Genomic DNA, 22,602 nt, shown 5'->3' with positions numbered 1-22,602 from the left:
AAACACGGAAGATTATAACCGTGTTATTTTTCTGGCCATGAGAATGGGGTGCCTTTCTCGGGTGAGGGCAGAGGCCGCGGAGGGGAGGGTGGGCAGGGGCACGACTGGGGTTTGGCGCTCACCCCGCGGCCGGTCGGATGTCAGGGTCCGGGCGGGGAAGGGGCGGGCCGGACCGTGCCCATCGATGGGGGCGGCCGCTCTGCTCTCGGCTCCTCTGCCCTGCCTCTCGGCTCTGGATTAGCGAAACTGGCGACGTGGGACATCCGCCGGCTCGGCCCCTGCGCCTTGTCTCGCCCGCCGAGGTGAAGCCGGGACTTGGAGCCGGCCGCGCTGCAGCGCAACGGAGCTCAGGGAGCTAGCCGCCTCAGCGTCCCCGCCGGCCAGACGCAGAGGCCAGCCGCGGCGCTCTCCTGCACAGCCCCGCCGGCGTGGTGAGGTGAGGGGCGGCGGCGGGGAGCCCCCGGCGGGCGGTTGGGCGGTGGGGTCATGGCGCTGCGGGCCCGGGCGCTGTACGACTTCAGATCGGAGAACCCGGGGGAAATCTCGCTGCGGGAGCACGAGGTGCTGAGCCTCTGCAGCGAGCAGGACATCGAGGGTTGGCTGGAGGGAATCAACAGCCACGGCGACCGTGGTCTCTTCCCGGCTTCCTACGTGCAGGTGATTCGCGCCGCCGAGACGCCACCGCCCGCCCGCTACGCCAACCTGCCTGCCGGCGGTTTCGAGCCGCTGCCGCCCCCCGCCGCCTTCAAGCCGGCGACACTAGAGGCCCCGCCGGTGGCGGCGCCCGAGCCCTTCTCGCTGCCCCCTGCCGCCGCCGAGTACCCCTTCCTGCCGCCGCCCTACGGCAGGTCCTACCAGCCCAGCCAGGGCAGCGATGACGACTGGGACGATGACTGGGACGAAAGCTCCACGGTGGCCGATGAGCCAGGCTCCCTGAGCAGCTCTTACCCCGTCTACGAGGCGGCGGGCAGACGGGCCTCTGGCCACTACCGCCTGTCCATGCAGTCTGAGATGTCCCTGAGCTTCCGCAGTGGCCATCTGGCAGGCCACCTGCACCCACCCAGCAGCAGCACCAAGAGTTCGGCCACGGTAAGCCGCAACCTCAACCGCTTCTCAACTTTCGTCAAGTCCGGTGGGGAGGCCTTCGTGCTGGGCGAGGTATCAGGCTTTGTGAAGGACGGGGACAAGCTGTGTGTGGTGCTGGGCCCCCAGGGCCCTGAGTGGCAGGAGAACCCCTACCCCTTCCAGTGCTCCATCGAGGACCCCACCAAACAGACTAAATTCAAGGGCATGAAGAGTTACATCGCCTACAAGCTGGTGTCCAGCCACACTGGGCAGCAGGTGCACCGCCGCTACAAGCACTTTGACTGGCTCTATGGGCGCCTGGCTGAGAAATTCCCTGTCATCTCTGTGCCCCACTTGCCAGAGAAGCAGGCCACTGGCCGCTTTGAGGAGGACTTCATCTCCAAACGTCGCAAAGGCCTGGCCTGGTGGATGGACCACATGTGCAGCCACCCGGTGCTGGCTCAATGCGATGCCTTCCAGCACTTCCTCACCTGTCCCAGCACAGATGAAAAGACCTGGAAACAAGGCAAGCGCAAGGCTGAGAAGGACGAGATGGTGGGTGCCAACTTTTTCCTGACCATCAGTGTCCCTACTGGCTCTGGGGCTGGCCTGGACTTGCATGAGGTAGAAAGTCAGGTGGATGGCTTCAAAGCCTTCACGAAGAAGATGGATGAAAGTGCCCTGCAGCTTAATCACACAGCCAATGAATTTTCTCGCAAACAAGTCACTGGTTTCAAGAAGGAATACCAGAAGGTGGGACACTCCTTTAAGTGTCTTAGTCAGGCATTTGAGCTGGACCAGCAGGCCTTTTCAGCTGGCCTCAACCAAGCCATAGCCTTCACTGCAGAAGCCTATGATGCCATCGGGGACCTCTTTGCAGATCAGCCCCGGCAGGACCTAGATGCCGTGATGGATTTGTTAGCACTGTATCAGGGGCATTTGGCCAACTTTCCAGATATCATCCACGTCCAGAAAGGTAACACCCTTACATGTTTTCTGAAATGATGAAGTTTTATGTTTCAGTGGTATGCTCATGGATATAGAGACAAAGGGCTAAATTTGTTCTTCATCTGACTTGCTGGCCTTGAGTTAAATCTTTTAGTGTTTACTCAGGTAAGCTGTTGCTAAAAATACAAAATAACACATCATTGGCAGTTTACATTCTGTGCCAAAGGTCTATACGTTGTTGGGAATTTCATTGGTCAGAGGTTACTGTGTTTGGCTGTATATCTCTGAAAGAAACCACATCTGCCTATACTGCTGATACATTAAAGATTAATGGGCTTGTTTACAAAGCCTGAAAATAAAGTGGTATGAAAACATCTATTACTCTTTGATGTATGTTAGTTATCTTAAATCTCTGATCTAGTAGATAATAAATATGAAGTAAACTGAATATGGAGATACTCTGACTACTTTGTTTGAGGTGCACATGGTGGTGTGTGCATTTTTCAGTGTCAGTCATTCAGATGAGATGTTTAAAGCTGCTGGGGTTTGTCAGTTCAGCCATACATTAAACTCTCTTGCTACCTTTGTAAGAATGATGGTCTGCCATGATGTTCTTAGTTGGAGTTGTTTATCCTTTGCCCTTATTATCACAAAAAGACGTTGCTCACTTCTTATCCTTTTATCATCTTTCTAGTTGAAACATGCTTCTGAGGTTCAGGTTACTGTTTGTATGATGCTTTGTGATCCATTGGAGAAAAAGAAACTCCAAATTTGAAAAACTCATCTGCTATGTAACTAGTGACACTTGTTCAGATAAATATAAGCTTATAGCATTATATATGTGTAGATGATTTCCCAGCTGGGAAGTTAATACTAATCATATATTCATCATTATGAAAATACTAGCCCATCATTCGTTCTTCTTGCTGTTATATATGATCAGGGGTGTGTGGGGATTAGAGCTGTAAAAGAGACCAAGAAAACATCACATATTCAGTACAGAAATGGGTATGTGTAACAGTTATTCGATAAAATGTGCAAGCTTCTTTACTGAAAATTATTTTGGAGATTAATAGGCCGTATTGTACTCCACAAGAGGCAGAGCTTGAATTGTCACCCATGATGAATCAATCTTTTCTACCCTTATGTTTCATTTCCAAGATTTTTGCATCTGGAACAGTACATTGAGTTTGATGGTAAAAAGGTTGGAAGAGTTTTTCAATAGATCAAAAAGGCAGGCTTCCAGGAGGTGTACATTATTGCTGGGAAAAACTGAGGAGACAGAGTTCATATAAAGTGCACAAATTGTTACTTTAAAAAAGTAAGCTTTTCATTAAAATTACATGTATCAAAGTTAGATTTCCATTCTTCTGTCAAATCTTGATAATTATGAGTGGAAACTTAATATTGTTTTGAATAGAAAAGGGACTTGTTCTGTTAGCTGCTGTGTCATTGTGTTCTGATAACAACTTTAAAATATTTTAAATTTGGAGAGAAGGATGACCTTGGTAATGCCTCGTGTTTGAGAGTAGAGAATTTTGAAGTGAGTTGTTAAATAAGAATAGGATTATTTGTAAGCTTCTGGAAAAAAAACAGATGGAAAGATTTTTAATTAGGTGGAATAAGAGCAGATTATATATACTATTTAAATACTATATTCTCAAGATTTAAGACTATATAGAGTTCTTCAATGTAATATTCTTGGACACTTTACTCTGAGGATTGGGAATAAGTTATGTGTTTGACTCAACCCATATTTCCTTCAACTTGCATATCTCTGTTTCCTTTATAGTTCTGTTTAAATCTGCACTTATTAGTTAGGTTTACCATGCTGAACCAGAGAAAGCTCATCTAACTGACCTTCCACTAGAGCAGTGCATGAGCATGATGTATGTAGAGCTGATTTTATGCCAGAGCACTGTCTTGGAACTGGTTGGAGAAATGTACAGTCAGTCTGTGTGCAGGTGTTGATGCTCCAGCACCTCTCGTCTAACACTGCCTTTAACACAATATTATCCCTGGTACATATTTGCCTTTAGAAAATGGCATGCTATATTCGGTTTGCATGGCCTGGTTTTTGGTAGCAGGGGGGCTATAGAGGTGGCTTCTGTGAGAAGCTGCTAGAAGCTTCCACCATGTCCGGCAGAGCCAGTCCCTGATGGCTCTGAAGATGGATGTGCTGCTGGCTAAGGCTGGGCCAATTAGAGATGTTGGTAACGCTTCTGTGATAACATATTTAAGAAGAAAATCAAAACAAAGTGAGGGCACAGTTTTAATTCCAGCTAGAGAAGAGGAGGAGGTGAGAACATGTGAGGGAAACAACATGGAGACACCAAGGTCAGTGAAGAAGGAGGGGGAGGAGGTGCTCCAGGTGCCAGAGCCAAGATTCCTCTGCAGGCCGTGGTGATGACCATGGTGAAGCAGGCTGTCCCCCTGCAGCACATAGAGGTCCATGGGGGATGCAGAGATCCACCCGCAGCCCGTGGGGGAGATTCCCATGCTGGAGCAGGTGGATGCCTGGAGGATGCTGTGATCCAGTGGGGGACCTGGTAGAGAAAGGGAGCCCCTGCTTCCAGGCTGGAGCAGCCTGTCCTTGGAGGACTGCACCCCCTGGAAGAGTGACCCATGCCACAGCAGTTTTGGGAGGACTGTTTGCCCATGGGAGGGACTCACGTTGCAGCAGTTTTGGGAGGACTGCTGCTCGTGAGATTGGACCCACGCTGGAGAAGTTCACAGAGAACTGTCTCTCGTGGGAATGGACCCCACAGTCTTACAGGGGAAGGACTCTTCTCCCTGAGCAGCAGAAGAAAACCATAGGTGACGAACTGACCAGAACCTCCAGCCTCTGTCTCCATGCACTGTTGGGGGGAAAAAGGTGTTTTTAAGAGCTTATTTTACTTCTCATTTTCGTGCTGTGATTCTGTTAGTAAAAAATGCACTTTATATCTCTAAGTCGATCCTGTTTTGCCCTTAGAGTGTTTTCTCCCAGTCCTTATCTCAACTCATGAACCCTTTGTTTAAATTTTTCTCTCCTCTGCCCAGCTGTGGCAGGGGAGGGCGAGTGAGCAGCTGTTGTGGGTGCCTGGCGTTTGGCCAGTGTCTAACCACGACACATGCGTTTGAGATATTGGTCTCTTGAGTGTCCATGTTAATCATAGGAATAGGGTTAGAGCCAGGTTAAATGTTTGTTGTTGTCGTTCCCTTTACAAAATAGGCAAACTGGAAGAAAACTGAGAGGAAGATGTTTTTTTTCCCCCAGTATATTGCCATTTTATTACTTTTAAGAGTTACTTGTAACAAGGTAAAACTTTTCAGATCAGATGAAAATATGAACTGTTCGGTGTTCTTGCAACATAAGAGTTTTCTTTTAGATTTATTAACTGTGATAGTTGTCAGTATTTGAGAATTATTGTCTGTATAGACCAAGCAAAAATCTTTCAGTGTTTTCTTTTCTAGCGTGCAACTTCTTTGTGTGTGTCCTTAGAAGTGGTAGAAACATCAAGCTGTTTCACATATTGCTTACATGGCCATGACTTTAAAAAGATGAACTCTGAAATTAGGAGTTGTACCGGTTTGGCCAAATTTAGAAATATATCCTCTGAGAGAAGGCACAACCACCCCTTCCCCACCAGGTTCGGGAAAAAATAAATTTTCCTCGAAGGAAAGTGAAGGAGATAAAACTATTTATTTAACAAACACACGGGAAAAGGAAAATAATGCTAAATGATAAAATCTCTCACTGTGGAGGAAAAACCTGGGAAAGTGTTAGAGTCCTCCCTTTGGTCTCCGCGGAGCTGGGGCTTGGGCCAGGGCCAGGCCCTCTGTGCCCACTGGAAAGTCCTCCTGATGTGTTCTGATGTTAAAGCAATCAAGCAGTCCAGTAGAAAAGGGAGAAAATCTGAACTTCCAGGCAAGGAAAACTTAAACTCTCAGTGTCTCTCTGGAGAACAAAGCAGTTGAACCACTGGCCAAAAAAACTGTTCTGGGTGCAGCAAGTCGGGTGCTTCCTCCCTCCCCTGCCACAGCTGGGAAAACCAATTGCTATCTGTGTGTGACCTTGAACAAGCTGCAAACTGCTTTGAAAAAGTTTTGCTCAGTTTTTTCCTTCCCCCTCTCAGGCTCAGTTTAGAGGCATAGAAAGGCACAGGAATTAATTTCTGGGCATAGGCAGCAATATGGGATACACATCATAAGGTCACCCCAAGACATTCCACCCCTTATCCCATATTGTTGGCTCAATGCCTAAACTAAGATATTCTAATTCTACACCCACATTAATACATATATATATATATATATACACTATATATGAACAGTGAGCTATATATGAACAGTGACAGTGACAATCAGCAAGCAGGGGTATACAAGCATTTCACACTACAGGTGGTTTTCACACAACAATCAGATCTCCCTGTGGTACACAACGTGTTGTGCCATCTTTCTGCATTACCCACCATGTGCATCCAAGTCCCTGAGCAAAGACAACCCCACGGATGGGTTTGTCTGTACTCGAGGCAGAATTGATCCACACAGTCTTTCCTAACAGACCTCTGACATGCACTACTGGGACCTTATCTCCATCTACTGTATGCAGGGATTCAGACTGGGCTGGACCAGCTCTATTGGTGGAACCTCGGGTGTTAACTAAGCAGGTGGCCGTTGCTAGATTCTGTTCCCAACTTTTGAAAGTTCCCCCACCTAGTGCCTTCAGGGTGTTTTTCAACAATCCATGGCACAGTTCCACTTTGCCTGCAGCTGGTGCATGATAAGGGATGTGGTACACCCATTCAATGCCACATTCTCTAGCCCAGGTATTAATAAGGCTATTCTTAAAATGAGTCCCATTGTCAGACTAAATTCTCTCAGGGGTGCCATGCCTCCAAAGGACTTGCTTTTCAAGGCCCAGGATGGTGTTCCGGGCAGTAGCGTGAGGCACAGGGTAGGTCTCCAGCCATCCTGTGGTGGCTTCTACCATTCTGAGCACATAGCGCTTGCCTTGGCGGGTTTGAGGCAGTGTGATGTAATCAATCTGCCAGGCCTCCCCATACTTGTATTTGGACCATCACCCTCCATACCACAGGGGCTTCACCGGCTTGGCCTGCTTGATCGCAGCGCATGTCTCACAGTCATGGATCACCTGGGAGATACTGTCCATGGTTAGATCCACCCCTCGGTCTCGTGCCCACTTATAGGTGGCATCTCTGCACTGATGACCTGAGGCATCATGGGCCCATCGAGTTAGGAACAACTCTCTCTTGTGTTTCCAGTCCAAGTCTACCTGTGACACTTCTATCTTTGCAGCCTGATCTACCTGCTTGTTGTTTGGTGTTCCTCATTAGCCCTACTCTTGGGGACATGGGCATCTACATGGCGGACTTTCACAACCAGCTTTATTACTCGGGCAGCAATGTTTTTCCACTCTTCAGCAGCCCAGATTGGTTTTCCCCTACGCTGCCAATTAGCCTTTTCCCACTTTTCTAGCCCTCCCCACAGAGCATTGGCTACCATCCATGAATCAGTGTAGAGGTAGAGCTTTGGCCACTTCTCCCTTTCAGCAATGTCCAGGGCTAGTTGAACAGCTTTGAGTTCAGCGAGTTGGCTTGATCCACCTTCTCCTTCAGTAGCTTCTGCAACCCGTCGTGTGGGACACCATACGGCTGCTTTCCACTTTCATTTCATCCCTACGATGTGACAAGAACCGTCGGTGAAAGGAGCATAGCATGTGTCTTCTGATGGCAGTTGGTTGTACAGTGGAGCATCTTCAGCATGTGTCACTTGTTCTTCTTCATCAGCGAGACCAAAGTTTTCACCTTCAGGCCAGTTCGTAATTATTTCCAAAATCCCAGGGCGATTCAGTTTTCCGATAAATGCGTGCTGTGTGATGAGAGCAATCCATTTGCTCCATGTGGCATTGGTGGCGTGGTGGGTAGAGGGAACCTTTGCTTTGAACATCCACCCCAGCACCGGTAGTCGGGGTGCCAGGAGTTGTGCCTCAGTTCCAATTACCTCTGAGGCAGCTTGGATTCCTTCATGGGCTGCCAAGATTTCCTTCTCTGTTGGGGTGTAGTTGGCTTCAGACCCTCTGTAGCTTCGGCTCCAAAATCCCAGTGGTTGACCTCGAGTCTCACCAGGCACCTTCTGCCAAAGGCTCCAGGACAGACCATGGCTCTTGGCTGCAGAGTAGAGGACATTCTTCACTTCGAGTCCTGTCCTAACTGGGCCAAGGGCTACAGCATGAGCGATTTCCTGCTTGATCTGGGCAAAAGCTTTTTGCAGTTCGGGGCCCCAATGGAAATCGTTCTTCTTGCGGGTAACCTGGTAAAGAGGACTCACAATCTGGCTGTACTCAGGAATATGCATCCTCCAAAAGCCTATGGCACCTAGGAAAGCTTGTGTTTCCTTCTTGTTGGTTGGTGGAGACATTGCTGTCATCTTATTGATGACCTCAGTGGGAATCTGACGCCGTCCATCTTGCCATTTCACTCAGAGGAACTGGATCTCTAGAGCAGGTCCCTCGACTTTGCTCTTCTTGATGGAGAAACCAGCTTCCAGGAGAATCCGGAGAACTTTCTCTCCTTTCTCAAACACTTCTGTTGCAGTGTTCCCCCACACAATGATGTCATCAATGTACTGCAAATGTTCTGGAGCCTCACCCTTTTCTAGTGCAGTCTGGATCAGTCCATGGCAGATGGTAGGACTGTGCTTCCACCCCTGGGGTAGTCAGTTCCAGGTGTACTGCACCCCCCTCCAGGTGAAAGCAAACTGAAGCCTGCACTCTGCTGCCAGAGGAATGGAGAAAAATGCATTAGCAATGTCAATAGTGGCGTACCACTTGGCTGCTTTGGACTCCAGCTCGTACTGGAGCTCCAACATGTCCGGCACAGCTGCACTCAATGGTGGAGTCACTTCATTCAAGGCACGATAGTCCACAGTCAATCTCCATTCTCCTTCAGATTTGCGCACAGGCCAAATGGGACTATTGAAGGGTGAGCGGGTCTTGCTGACCACCCTTTGGCTCTCCAGCTCACGGATCATCTTGTGGATGGGAATCACATCATCTCGAGTTGTCCAGTACTGCCGGCGATGCACTGTCAAGGTAGCAATTGGTACTCTTTGTTCTTCCACCTTCAGAAGGCCAACTGCAGATGGGTTCTCTGATAGCCCAGGCAAAGCGTTCAATTGCTTAATGCCCTCTGTCTCCACAGCAGCTATTCCAAAAGCCCACCTGAGTCCCTTTGGGTCTCTGAAATACCTGCTTCGGAGGAAGTCTATGCCCAAAATGCACGGGGCCTCTGGGACAGTCACAATGAGATGTTTCTTCCACTCATTTCTGGTCAGGCTCACCTCAGCTTTCACCAAGGTCAAATTTTGTGATCCACCTATTACACCAGAAATAGAAACAGATTCTACCCCCACATGCTGCGATGGAATTATTGTACACTGTGCACCAGTGTCAACCAAGGCATCATATTTTTGTGGTTCGGATGTACCAGGCCAACGAATCCACATAGTCCAAAAAACACGGTTTTCCCTGACCTCTACATGGCTAGATGCAGGGCCCCTCTATGCCTGGTTATCCTTCTTTCCCTGGGCCTGTATCTTAGAGGTTCCTTCATGGGAATTGGACATGCCATCGTCTTTTCCATCGTTTCCGGCAGTTTGGCTACAGGCAACTGGAGCTACTTCCTTTTTGGTAGAACTTCCTTTCTGAGACTTGCACTCCTTCAATTCACGCACTCGTGCTGCCAGAGCAGAAGTGGGTTGTCCTTCCCACCTCCTCATGTCTTCCCCATTGTCACACAGGAAATCCCACAGCTCACTTCGTGGGATGTGCCTTCTCTCTGGGGAACGTCCGCGGAGAAGGCACTCTTTAATCTCATGGTAATTCTTCTTCATTTCATCTTCCATTTTCTGCATACGTTTTTCCACAGCTGCGATTCTTGCATTTGTTGGGCCAGGCACAGTCTGCATATGCTCGGAGCTTCACTGCCATATCCTTCACAGTCTCATTCGCACCATAGTCCGGTTTCATTATTGCTAAAGCAGAAGCGTATTCTGGTGGCCCAAGCTGTATGAGTTTTCGCCACATATATGGAATAACTCTGGCCCGGTCTGGACTCCTCAATCCTGGGTCATTTGCGAAGACAACCTCTACCACCCCTAGTTCTCTCCGGCGCTGGATCCCTTGTTCTATGGTCTTCCACGGGGTTTGCTGCATGTGGAGATCATCTCCGCACATATATCTTTCAACCACGCCTGTCAAAACCCGTCTCCAGACACTGGTAGAGTCAGCCGCCCTTTTCATTGCTTGGTCGATCACTGGATCATGTGACAGGGATCCCAAATGCCTCGCTTCAGCACCGTCCAGCATCACATCATCACCTGCCGCATCCCAATTACGGACCATCCAACTTATTCTGGATTCATCAGACCATCGGGTGTAATCCTTTCTTAGGCTGTGAAGGTCCTTTATGGACGTGGACTCAGTAATGGTTTCTGTGCCTGAGTCAGTTGGTGGTTTTGAGGTTTTTTCCCCTGCATCTGTTGAGGTTCCTTCCCCTGCATTATCCTCATCTTTCACTGGGCGATCAGTTTTGGTTGTGTGTTTTTTCCTCATGACAGGAGCCACTGTCAGTGGCTTAGACTCTCCATCTGGTTTGGGCTTGCTATCTGGTGTGGCTGCAGCCTGAGTGACTGGGGTGTCTGCAGGCTTTGCTGATTTATCCTCCTGCCCCTCTACCTTTACCTGCTGCAGTGTGCGATAGGCATATGCCAAAGCCCAACATATTGCAAGGCACTTGTTCTCATTGGAATTGTCATTGTATTTCTCTTTCAGATATTTTGCCACCTCAGCTGGTTTCTGAACTTGTTCAGGGGGAAAATTGCAAACCATTGGGTCAGAGAATTTCTTCAGGATTTGGCCTATATCCTCCCATTCCCCACACCACTCAGGATGTTCCACCTCTGGGTCAGGTGTCTCGGCAGTCGCCCGGGAAATCTGAGCTCTCATTCTAGACAAGCTGCGAACCACATAGAGGTATCTTACCAGATTAAATACCAGGAGGGTGGTCTCTTTAACATCCAGGGGAAACTGAACACTCTCAAAAGATAACCTATCAAATTTAAAGGGAAGTGAAACCCCGACTCCTCCTCTTCTAACAATCTGGATGCAATTACTAATAAATTCCCAAAACAGGCTACCGAAGCTAGGACTGGGGTTAGGAAGGAGAAACCATTTATCATACACACCTCGAACAGCTTCCTGTACCTCTGTCAACTTCTTATAAATCATTATCACCGAGCACAGCAAAATAGAAATCCGAATTCGTGTCCCTGCTCTGCAAAAACTCCTTATCAAGGATAAGATCGGACCAAGTTGTGGATAGGCAAATAAGCCTAGGGACCAGAAAGGCTAGTACCTTAAACAAGCCTACGGACCAGAAATACATGAATATATCAAGCCAGAGAAACATTATGAACTCAACCAACATGATGACTATTTTACGCCTGCACAGAATAATTAAATTCAAACCAAAATGTAATTAGCTCAGGTTTTTCACTTTCCTTTGAGCCCCACCTTGGGCGCCACTAAATTTGTACCGGTTTGGCCAAATTTAGAAACATATCCTCTGAGAGAAGGCAGGCTACAACCACCCCTTCCCCACCAGGTTCGGGAAAAAATAAATTTTCCTCGAAGGAAAGTGAAGAAGATAAAACTATTTATTTAACAAACACACGGGAAAAGGAAAATCATGCTAAATGATAAAAATCTCTCACTGTGGAGGAAAAACCTGGGAAAGTGTTAGAGTCCTCCCTTTGGTCTCCTCGGAGCTGGGGCTTGGGCCAGAGCCAGGCCCTCTGTGCCCACTGGAAAGTCCTCCCGATGTGTTCTGATGTTAAAGCAATCAAGCAGTCCAGTAGAAAAGGGAGAAAATCTGAACTTCCAGGCAAGGAAAACTTAAACTCTCAGTGTCTCTCTGGAGAACAAAGCAGCTGAACCACTGGCCAAAAAAACTGTTCTGGGTGCAGCAAGTCGGGTGCTTCCTCCCTCCCCTGCCGCAGCTGGGAAAACCAATTGCTATCTGTGTGTGACCTTGAACAAGCTGCAAACTGCTTTGAAAAAGTTTTGCTCAGTTTTTTCCTTCCCCCTCTCAGGCTCAGTTTAGAGGCATAGAAAGGCACAGGAATTAATTTCTGGGCATAGGCAGCGATACGGGATACACATCATAAGGTCCCCCCAAGACAGGAGTTCTTTTCCATTTTTCTTCTACATAGTGCAAATATATTGTCCACTTGGGGCAAAACTTGAAGCATTTTCTAGACTCCATTTCTATATTGTCCTAGACCTGAGAAGGACCAAAAAATAAAGGCTTCTATGCTCAAAATATACCCATATCTGTGGGTAGAATATGACTCCCTTGTCCTGTTATAGGTTTGCTCTTCTGCAGATAGTTGAGCAGCTGCTTAATATGATTTGGAAGTGTGTTTTGTGGTATGGACTGAGAAGTCTGCATGTCTGAGGTTTTTCAATCATTTCTGCAACTCTTCTTCTGCAAAAAGAAGGCCAGAGCATCTCTGAGCCAGAGACAAAAATTTCCCTCCATTCAGGTTTTAACTTTTCTCTTAGAATTATGAACCAAAGCCATGTAAGCCTCACTATTGCTTTGTCTGTGTATCAGCAGGAAAATGTGTTAACAATTATGATCTTTTATTGTTTTGGGGTCCAGGTCTTTCTGCCTCCCATGTTGAGGATATCATACATGATCTGAAGTGTGCCAAAAGAGGTGGTCATTTTGGTTACTTGTGTAAAATATGTGAACCACTGGACTGTATGAATATTTTCAAGCTGTTTATAATCTTATTAATATTGTAAGTATTTTATAAAAGGACAATAAGTTCAATAAGAGATTTTAAAAGATTCCTCACCTTCATCTTGTACACCAAGTGTTTAAGGAATGTCCTGTGATAAAAGAAAATGTTGAACTTCCTGCTCTGGAAGAGACAGAGGAAAGATTTGAACTCCCATATGCCAGTTGAGGACCAACTTCTATTTTAGTAGGCTTTGTCATGACCCACTGGTAGGGGGCTTGATGTTCGTTGTAAGTTCTCATCAGGCTGAACAGAGACACCAGACCAAGGGTCAGGAAACTCCTATGCTTTATTCTACAATTATCTTCGCTCTGGCAACTAGCCCACTGCTTAGACTCAAAAGGTGTTGGATAACAAGCCCTTACATTTTACAATACACTTCTCAAAAGGTATTGGCTAACAAGCCCTTAATTTACACTACACTTCAATAAGCTCTCAACTCCCGCAACAAACTTCTCAAAGGTGCTGGCTCACAAGCCACAACACACTAACACAAGCTCCCCATTCCCACAACAAACTTTAGTACAGAGTACAGGGTAGAATATGGTAGCTGTGCTTTGCCCAGGCAAAGCAAAGGAGAAGAGAAACAAAGGCAGAAAAGAGAGAGAAAAGAAAGATCACCAATCCTTAGATCCCCCAGTGGTCCTGCTGCGTGGATGGTCTGGAGCTGGGGTTGTGAGGCAAAGAAAGTGAAAGAGAGGGAGAAGAAAAGAGGGAAAGCGATCAGCTTCCTTTTATAGTTAATCTGGTGCGCACTTCTTATGTAAACTAGACTTTTCACGCTGTTTTGTTCATGTATGCACAGCTAGCCCTTTGAGCCCTCCTTCAGGAAGTGAGTTGGGGGGAAAGGGAGAGTTGATATGGGCACGAGTCGCAAGGCAGAGCAGGAAGTTGGCTCAGAACAGTGCTACAACACCTCTGCGGGACCCTCTCTTCCAATCACATCTTTCTTGTCTGTCCTAGGTTACAATGTAAGATGTAACCAATAGTATATATTCTATTGTCATCTTCACAAGCTGTTAAAGCAGGTGGGGCAGTGTTCGTTATCTCCTGCCATGATTCATCCCTGATAACTCCCTCCAGGAACTATCTCTGTTTAATGGGCTATCAAGCACCCACGGCATGACTCATAGAATTACATCGTTCCATTGTGAGATGCTCCGCCCAGGGGGGAGGAGCCAAGCATTGCCACCTGGATATAATCTGGGATTTGGAACAGCACAAGCAGTCCTTACTCCCTGGATTCCCAGAGGACAGGAGCTACCACTGGACCTTCAGGTGAAGACCAGACCCTTCTACAGGATCACTGCTTCAACAGGACCACTTCATCTGGACTGCTACCACTACCCTGACCAACAGGGTGTCAGGTTGTATCCTGACTCTGTCAGTGTTCTTGTACTATTGCATTTATTTTAATTCTCCTATTAAATTATAATTCTGACTTGTGATCTCCCAGTGGTTTGTTTTCAAACTAGTACATTGTCGTAACAGAATGGTTGAGACAAAACATGCTTGCTCCTGATCCTCCACAGGCTTGAAAAACAAGTTGCACTTCTGTAATTTCTTTTGCTGAACTGGTGTATCTTTCAAGAAATGCTAGTTTTAGTGACTTTAATTTTGAGAAGAAAAGCAGCCTCTCATCTTCATTTGTAATGGATAATGCCTTTTTTTCTGTGTTTTTAAGGTCTACTATGATGGGTTGACCCTGGCTGGAGGCTTCTCTGTCACTTGCCTCCTCAACTAGACAAGGAAGAAAAAATATAACGAAAGGCTCATGGGTGACGATAATGACATGAAAGATCACTCAGATTACTGTCATGGGCAAAACAGACTTGACTTGGGGAAAATTTAAACAGATTTGAGAAAGTGGCCTAAATGTTTTTTAAGATGCAAGCAGCAATTCCATTTCCTCTGCATTCCAAGATTTAAAAAAATTCTTTTCAAAAATATTTGAATTACTCTTTTGCTCCTTGATCACAATTTGTTAAAGTAAAATAAGGCAAATGGTCTTATTTACCTAAAGCAAACTTAATTCTAAAAATGTCTAAAGAATATTTGAACAATGTACTGGGAGTATTTTTAGAATATCTCACAAAATTATAGGCAAAAAAACCATTCCATCTGGGAATACATCAAAATTTCAAGCATTGAAAAACCCCAAACAGCACTGAAACCTGGATTTTTATAATGATTTTAGGGGTTTTTTGAGTGGGGGTATGTATGTTCATAAGTATATCAGACTGGTCAAAATGCACACCTTAAATTTTATATCACAATTTAAAACCAGTTATTTTCTCTTGCTTTCTTTCTTGCCTCTAAAATTTGTTGTGCAGGCATGTATTTTCTGTCCCTATTTTTCCTTTATCCACTTTTTTCCCCCTCCATCCCTCAGATACATATAGTTTCCAGGGTGTTGCAGTGGGGATACTGCAACATGCATATACCAAACCAGGAGTCCCGTGGAAAGGAAATATATGTCTGTCCCGTGGACAGACAGATTCTTGATAGCTGTTTCAGAGAGATGTTTATTTCTCCAGCCGCATGGCCGGAGCTCTGCCGAGGAACTGTTACAGTCCTGACCAAGGGTCCTTCTGCCCGCGCAGGGGAACACAAACCAACCAATGGGGAACGAGGCTGAGCAGGGGCAGGGAAACCCCGTGTCTGTCCCCTCAGGGCCCCTCTCCCAGGGTTCCATGGCAGGGGAGAGGAGACCCCAACACCTTACCCGTTTTATTTTAATAAAAGGAGAATGAAAACAACTGGATAAACATAACAAGAACAGTTTCAAAACAAAACAAACCACCCTCCTGAGTCTTTAAATGTCCAAACAGATTCTGTGGAACATCTTAGGGCTGACAGAAGGGAGACAGAACTCTCCAAGCATGCTTTGTGGGGAAACTGAGGCAGGAGAGGGTTTAATTTCTTCCCTCCCCCTTTTCATCCCCCACTCGGCATTGGAAAGGGATTTTTGGGGAAACAATTGGCAAAAGCATGGTTTTGTGAGGGAAACCATGGATGAAAAAAGGGATTGGGAATACACTGGGGGTAATAGGACATAGGGTAAAAGGGAAAGGTGGGATTAGGAAAGGGGGACTGTAGGGGGGACTTACAATGGAGATATTGTCTAACATGACTACGATTTTTAGCATATATACTGCCTTTTACAGGAACACCATCAGGCCCAGTGACCTGCGATGCTTGTAACCCTTTTCTACCTTGTATAATTTTGAATTCCACTACCTCTCCATCTCCCAAGCTTGGGATGCATTTTTCAGGGTTATTCTTTTTTAATAGCAGTTCTATGCACAAATATGTCTTGCTGGTTGTCACACCTTGTTATAAAACCATAATTTTGCTTAACATTATACCATTTTACTATCCCTGAGATCTTAATTACTATGATCTTTTCCTTTTTCCGAGTGGCTGCTGTTTTCTGTCTCGCTGCGTCTTTGCTCTCTCTTTCGGTCGCTCCCGTGTTGGAATTGTTGGGGCTGCTGGTGCCTGCGCGCTCTTCCCGGGGTCGCGTTCGGGGCTGCGCGGGCCGGGCCGGGCCACGCCGCTCAGTTCTCCGTGCGTCGCCTCCTCTGGTCGCAGCTTCGCTGCCGATGCCAGGCGCTGTACCCACGTCTCGGCCGGGCCCCCGAGCGACGACCCCCCCCGCGCCCTGCTCCAGCGCACGTTTCGGCTGGGCGCGGCTCCGTTCTACCGCCGCCAGCCGCTGCCCGCGCGCCGCCTCTCTCGGCCGGGCGTTCACGGGGCTCGCTCCACCACGCGCTGCGCGGGGCCGGGTGGGCACCGCCGGGTCCCGCCGCGCCTCTCTCTGCTGCCGACACTGTGGCTCGCGTGGCTCCGCCCGCACGCGGGAACTGCCTCGCTGCTGCTCGCAGAGCACTCGGTGCACATGGCCTGGGCCGCACGGTCCCTGCGCCAGGCTTCCCTTCGCCAAGACACAGCTGACATTGCTCAACAGTCTCGGAAATTAAATAATATTCACGAAAATATTCTTCCATCGGCATATATTTTGACTCCAATATTAACTGTGTCCAAACGGTTTTCCAAAAGCCCTTGGTAAGAATTAAATCCCAAGAAACATAGAAAAAGTTCTTAAACAACCATGCCAGGAAGTGTTTCAGTTCTTTTTGAGCTTGAATCAAGCTAAAATTTACAAATCGTTGTTCAAGAATCATTTTAAGTTTAAGATAAATGTCCATATGCGGCTCTGAGAGCCAAGAGTCTTCCCACGGTTCCTCCATAGTTTAGATATGGAATAGCAAAGCAAAACCAAGAAGAGGAATCCAAAGTTTCCAGGGTTTACTCACACAAATCAGTCACTTAGGGATCGGGGATTGTTCTGCTCACAATTTACCACCATTTGTTGCAGTGGGGATACTGCAACATACATATATCAAACCAGGAGTCCCGTGGAAAGGAAATATATAGGACAGGCAGATTCTTGGTAGATGTTTCAGAGAGATGTTTATTTCCCCAGCCGCATGGCCAGGGCTCTGCCGAGGAGCTGTTACAGTCCTGACCAAGGGTCCTTCTGCCCGCGCAGGGGAACACAAATCAACCAATGGGGAACGAGGCTGAGCAGGGGCAGGGAAACCCCGTGTCTGTCCCCTCAGGGCCCCTCTCCCAGGGCTACATGGCAGGGGAGGGACCCCAACACCAGAGGGTGTTGTCTAAGAACAAAAGAATGAAACCTTGCTACAGTGTTAAAATGGTAAGATAAAAAGCAGATCTTTAATGAAAGCTTTCAGGTGCACAAAACATGGGTATGCTCATGTGTGATAAAGAATTACTACAATTTCTGTAAGGTTAATTAATTAGTGTATCTAGCTGATACATCCAATAGTAAACCAATTACCCCAGTAACCAACCCTTGGGTCTGCCCCTTGGAATTGTTCCAGGGGCTTCATTGCCCTTTTTCTCACTATGTCTTCTCAGATTCTGGTTGCAAAAAAAAATGTGCTTGTTAGAGGTTCTTTTCTTGAGAATAAGACTAAACAGAATTTCAGGAATGTTAAAATGGTTAGCTTATTATTCTAAAATCTAAGAGAAAGGGTAGGAAAAATACTAGGAGCTATATAACCGTGTATTAACAGTCTACAAAGCTAAAAATATATGAAAAATGTATAAAAGGCAAAAATCTTTAGGCATCAGAGGTCAAATTTGTTCTGGTTTGGCCAAATTTAGAAATATATCGTCTGAGAGCTAAGCATGTAAACCTAGCCAGATGACCCTCATAACAGGAAAAACAGTTGGGTATTTACATTTCATCTGTTTAAGGTTTTTTATGGAAAAGGTTGGACTGCTCTAGGATGAGTCTTGTATTTCTTGCCCTCTCAGCTTCCCCATTTCTATTACAGCAATGATGTAGTGTTGTCTGCTTGCTGCTAAATCACCCAATATTACCTCCCAGTAACCTGAAGGAAACGGACACTTTTGCATGTCTAAAATATGAAACCAAAGGGGGCAGTGTTTCCTTGCCTTCTCCCTCTGGACTATCTTTCTGTTAATGGGCCATCAATGCCATGCCACATGACTCAGAGATAACTCCCTCCAGACTATCTTCTGCTTAATGGGCCCATCAATGCCTTGCCTCATGACTCATCATCCCATTGTGAGATGCTCCACCCAGAGGGAGGAACCAAGCATTCCATCCTGGATATAATCTGAGATTCTGAACACCACAGACATCCTTTCCACTGGATTCCCAGAGGATAGGAGCTACATCGCCACCACTGGACCTTCTGAGGAAGGGCAGACCCTTCTATAGAACCACTGCTTTGACAGAACCACATCCCCCTCTTCAGGAGGACTGCAGCCACCATTTTATCAGACTGCTACTGCCACCCTGAATAACAGGGTGTCAGGTTGTATCCTGACTCTGTCAGTTTGAAACAGTGTTTTCTGCCTTTATTTATTTTTTTTTATTTCCCTATTAAATTGTTATTCTGACTTGGTGCCTCCAACCGGCTTGTTTTCAAATTAGTGCATATTTTGGTGCCCAGTGTGGGGCTTGACCTGAGAGAAAGTCAGAATTACAATTTTGTATTAATAGAAACCTATCCACCATGGTGCTCAGCTTGTCTATAATGGGTACTGTATCATGCTCTCTATAGTTTCCCTCACATAGAGAACTACCTTCCTGTTGTATTGCTCCTGTTGAAACCAGAGAATGGTATGAGAATTGCTTTATTGGTTTATTATGCCTATAGCATAATAACCTGCGAGGCAATGAATACCATTCGGAATATATACTCAATTTTGTTTGGCTGTCCTAGTCAGGGCTGCTACATCTGGGACCTCTTCAACAATCGCACCCAGCCCCTGGTGGGAAGAGTAGAGAGTGGTTTCTTCCAGCCTTGGGCAGGCACAGCAGTTTTTCAAAATATTGAGTTCCCTCTGGATGTTAAGGATGGTATAATCTTCTTGTCAGTTCTATTCTCTTTTTTCTCTATGGCCTGCATTGTGTACACCATGCTGAGAAACAGAAAACTACTTGGTGTGGTGCAGCGTCCGCTTAAGGAGGAAAGAAAGAGCAAAGCAACAAACACCATGTCTATACAGACTGTCACAAAAAAGAAAGGAACCAAAAGCAAAGCAACAGCATCCATGTCTACACAGACTGACACAGAGGGGAAAGAAACCAAAAGCACTGTCAGCGTCTACACACAAACCATCACCTAACCGGAACAGCCTAAACTGGTAGTTGCCCCCGTTCAGAAGAAGAAATCAAAAAGCAAATCAGTCCCCATAGTGACTGACGAGGATGCAGCAGGACCTTTGCACCCAGCAGAAGAGACAGAGTGGGAGATCATCACTCGGTCGCTATCCCTGGGTGAGCTGCATGACCTGAGGAGGGAATTCACCCGCCAGACAAACGAGTCTATCCTGACCTGGCTGCTCCCCATCTGGGACGCTGCAGCCAATGACACCATTCTGGACGGAAATGAGGCCAGGCAACTGAGATCTCTGTCCCGGGATGTGGTCATTGACCAGGGGATCGGGAGAACCCAAGAAACTCTCAGCCTCTGGCGGCGACTGCTTACAAGTGTAAGGGACAGGTACCTTTGTAAAGAAGACCTCCAGGTGCACCAAGGAAAATGGAGCACAATGGAACAAGGTATCCGATGCCTGAGGGAATTGGCTGTGCTGGAGATCATTTCCTCAGAAGACGAGAGATTTCCTAAGAGCCCGGATGGTGTCCAGTGCACATCACAGATGTGGTTGAGATTCGCATGTCTTAGACCAGAGATATACTCCGGTTACCTGGCAACGCTGCAATGGAGGGAAGGCAAGGACAGGGTGGTCGTCTTGGTCAACAAACTGAGGATTTACGAGGACACTGTCACTGCCCTGTTTTGCACCCATGTCTCATCTGTGGAAACAAGGCTGGCTGAGCAAGTCCAGAGCTTGATTGAAGAAGGCCATCAGAAACTGACAAAGGAACTCAAGGAAGAGATTTACCACATCTTGCCAGAACCAACAAGAGTCTCTGCCATTAGGAGCAGGTGTCCCCCACCCAGGGAGAGAGGATACACTCCACGAGGTAACCTGTTTTTTTCTTCAGGAACATGGAAAAGACATGAGTAAGTTGGATGGAAAACCCACCTCCTCCTTAGCAGCCCGGGTACGTGAACTAAAAAGAAGGACAACTACCACAAGAAGCTCATCTAGAGTCAAGGCTGCTCTGGTCTCTCATGCACAGAACTCCAGATATTATAAGAGCGATAATATGACTGATTCTCTTGAATGGACCTCAGGAGCATATTCACCAGAGGGGAGGAACGTGTACTATGACCAAAAATAGAGGGGCCCTTCCTCTAGCCAGGTAGAGGAAAGGGACAATCGGGTCTTTTGGACTGTGTGGATCCGATGGCCTGGCACATCTGACCCACAAAAATACATACCTTTAGTTGACACCGGCACTCAATGGACTCTGATGCCATCAAGGTATGTGGGAGCAGAACCCATTTCTATTGCTGGGGTGACAGGAGGATCCCAGCAGCTGACTGTACTGGAAGCTGAAGTGAGTCTAACTGGGAATGAGTGGCAGAAACACCCCACTGTGACTGGTCCAGAGGCCCCATGCATACTTGGCATAGACTATCTCAGAAATGGATATTTCAAAGACTCAAAAGGACATCATTGGGCTTTTGGGATAGCTGCTGTAGAGGCCGAAGGCATCAGACAATTGAGTACCTTTCCTGGTCTCTCAGATGACCCCTCTGCTGTGGGACTGCTGAGAGCTGAAGAACAACAGGTGCCTATTGCCAGAGCAACAGTGCACCGTCAGCAATACCGCACCGACAGAGACTCTGTGGTTCCTGTCCATGAGATGATTCGTGAGCTGGAGAGTCAAGGGGTGGTGAGCAAGGCCCGTTCAACCTTCAACAGCCCTATATGGCCAGTGCCTAAGTCCAGTGGAGAATGGAGACTGACGGTGGATTACTGTGGCCTGAATGAGGTCACGCCACCATTGAGTGCTGCTGTGCCGGACATGCTGGATCTCCAGTACGAGCTGGAGTCCAAGGCAGCCAAGTGGTACGCAACCATCAATATTGCCAATGCCTCCTTCTCCATCTCTCTGGCAGCAGAGTGCAGGCCTCAGTTTGCCTTCACCCAGAGGGACATACTGTACACCTGCAACCGACTGCCCCAGGGGTGGAAGCACAGTCCCACCATCTGCCATGGACTGATCCAGACTGCACTGGAAAAGGGTGAGGCTCCAGAACATCTGCAGTACATTGATGACATCATTGTGTGGGGGAACATGGCAATGGAAGTATTTGAGAAAGGAGAGAAAATCATCCAGATTCTCCTGGAAGCCAGATTTGCCATCAAGAAGAGCAAAGTCAAGGGACCTGCTCTAGAGATCCCGTTCCTGGGAGTAAAGTGGCAAGATGGACGGCATCAGATTCCCATTGAGGTCATCAATAAGATCACAGCAATGTCTCCACTGACCAACAAGAAGGAAACACAAGCTTTCCTAGGCACCATAGGTTTCTGGAGAATGCACATGCCCGAGTACAGCCAGATCGTTAGCCCTCTCTACCAGGTTACCTGCAAGAAGAATGATTTCCACTGGGGCCCTGAAGAGCAGCAAGCCTTTGCCCAGATCAAGCAGGAAATCGCTCATGCGGTAGCCCTTGGTCCAGTCAGGACAGGACCAGAGGTGAAGAATGTGCTCTACTCTGCAGCCGGGAACAATGGTCTGTCCTGGGGGCTTTGGCAGAAGGTGCCTGGTGAGACTCGGGGTCGACCACCGGGATTCTGGAGCTGAAGCTACAGAGGGTCTGAAGCCAACTACACTCCCACAGAGAAGGAAATCTTGGCAGCCTATGAAGCAGTCCAAGCTGCCTCACAAGAAATCGGCACAGAGGCACAACTCCTTCTGGCACCCTGACTACCAGTGCTGGGGTGGATGTTCAAGGGAACGGTTCCTTCCACGCATCACGCCACCGACACCACATGGAACAAATGGATTGCTCTCATCATGCAGCGTGCCCATATTGGAAACTCGAATTGCCCTGGGATTCTGAAAATAATCACAAACTGGCCTGAAGGTGAGACTTTTGGATTATCTTCTGAGGAAGAGGAAAAGCCAGCAACACGTGCCGAAGAAGCCCCACCATATAACGAGCTACCGGAGACTGAAAGACGATATGCCCTCTTCACTGATGGTTCCTGTCGAATTGTAGGTGCAAGCCAGAA

The 22,602-nt window shown here is 47.3% G+C and overlaps 1 protein-coding gene across 1 annotated transcript in view; it reads left to right on the top strand.

Annotated features, from left to right (window-relative positions):
- The first annotated feature begins 486 nt into the window (after window positions 1-486).
- Window positions 487-22,602, top strand: part of LOC116437447 (sorting nexin-18-like) — a 61,639-nt gene continuing 39,523 nt past the window's right edge. Inside the window, exon 1 of the mRNA XM_032095093.1 lies at window positions 487-2,041. Within this exon, the coding sequence (XP_031950984.1) occupies window positions 487-2,041 (1,555 nt within the window). The remainder of the gene's footprint in view (window positions 2,042-22,602) is intronic.

This window comes from Corvus moneduloides, chromosome W (genome assembly GCF_009650955.1).
Source record: "Corvus moneduloides isolate bCorMon1 chromosome W, bCorMon1.pri, whole genome shotgun sequence".
NCBI lineage: Eukaryota > Metazoa > Chordata > Aves > Passeriformes > Corvidae > Corvus > Corvus moneduloides.
The sequence above is the reverse complement of the archived record's forward strand: the minus strand, read 5'-3'. Positions and strand labels throughout refer to the sequence as shown.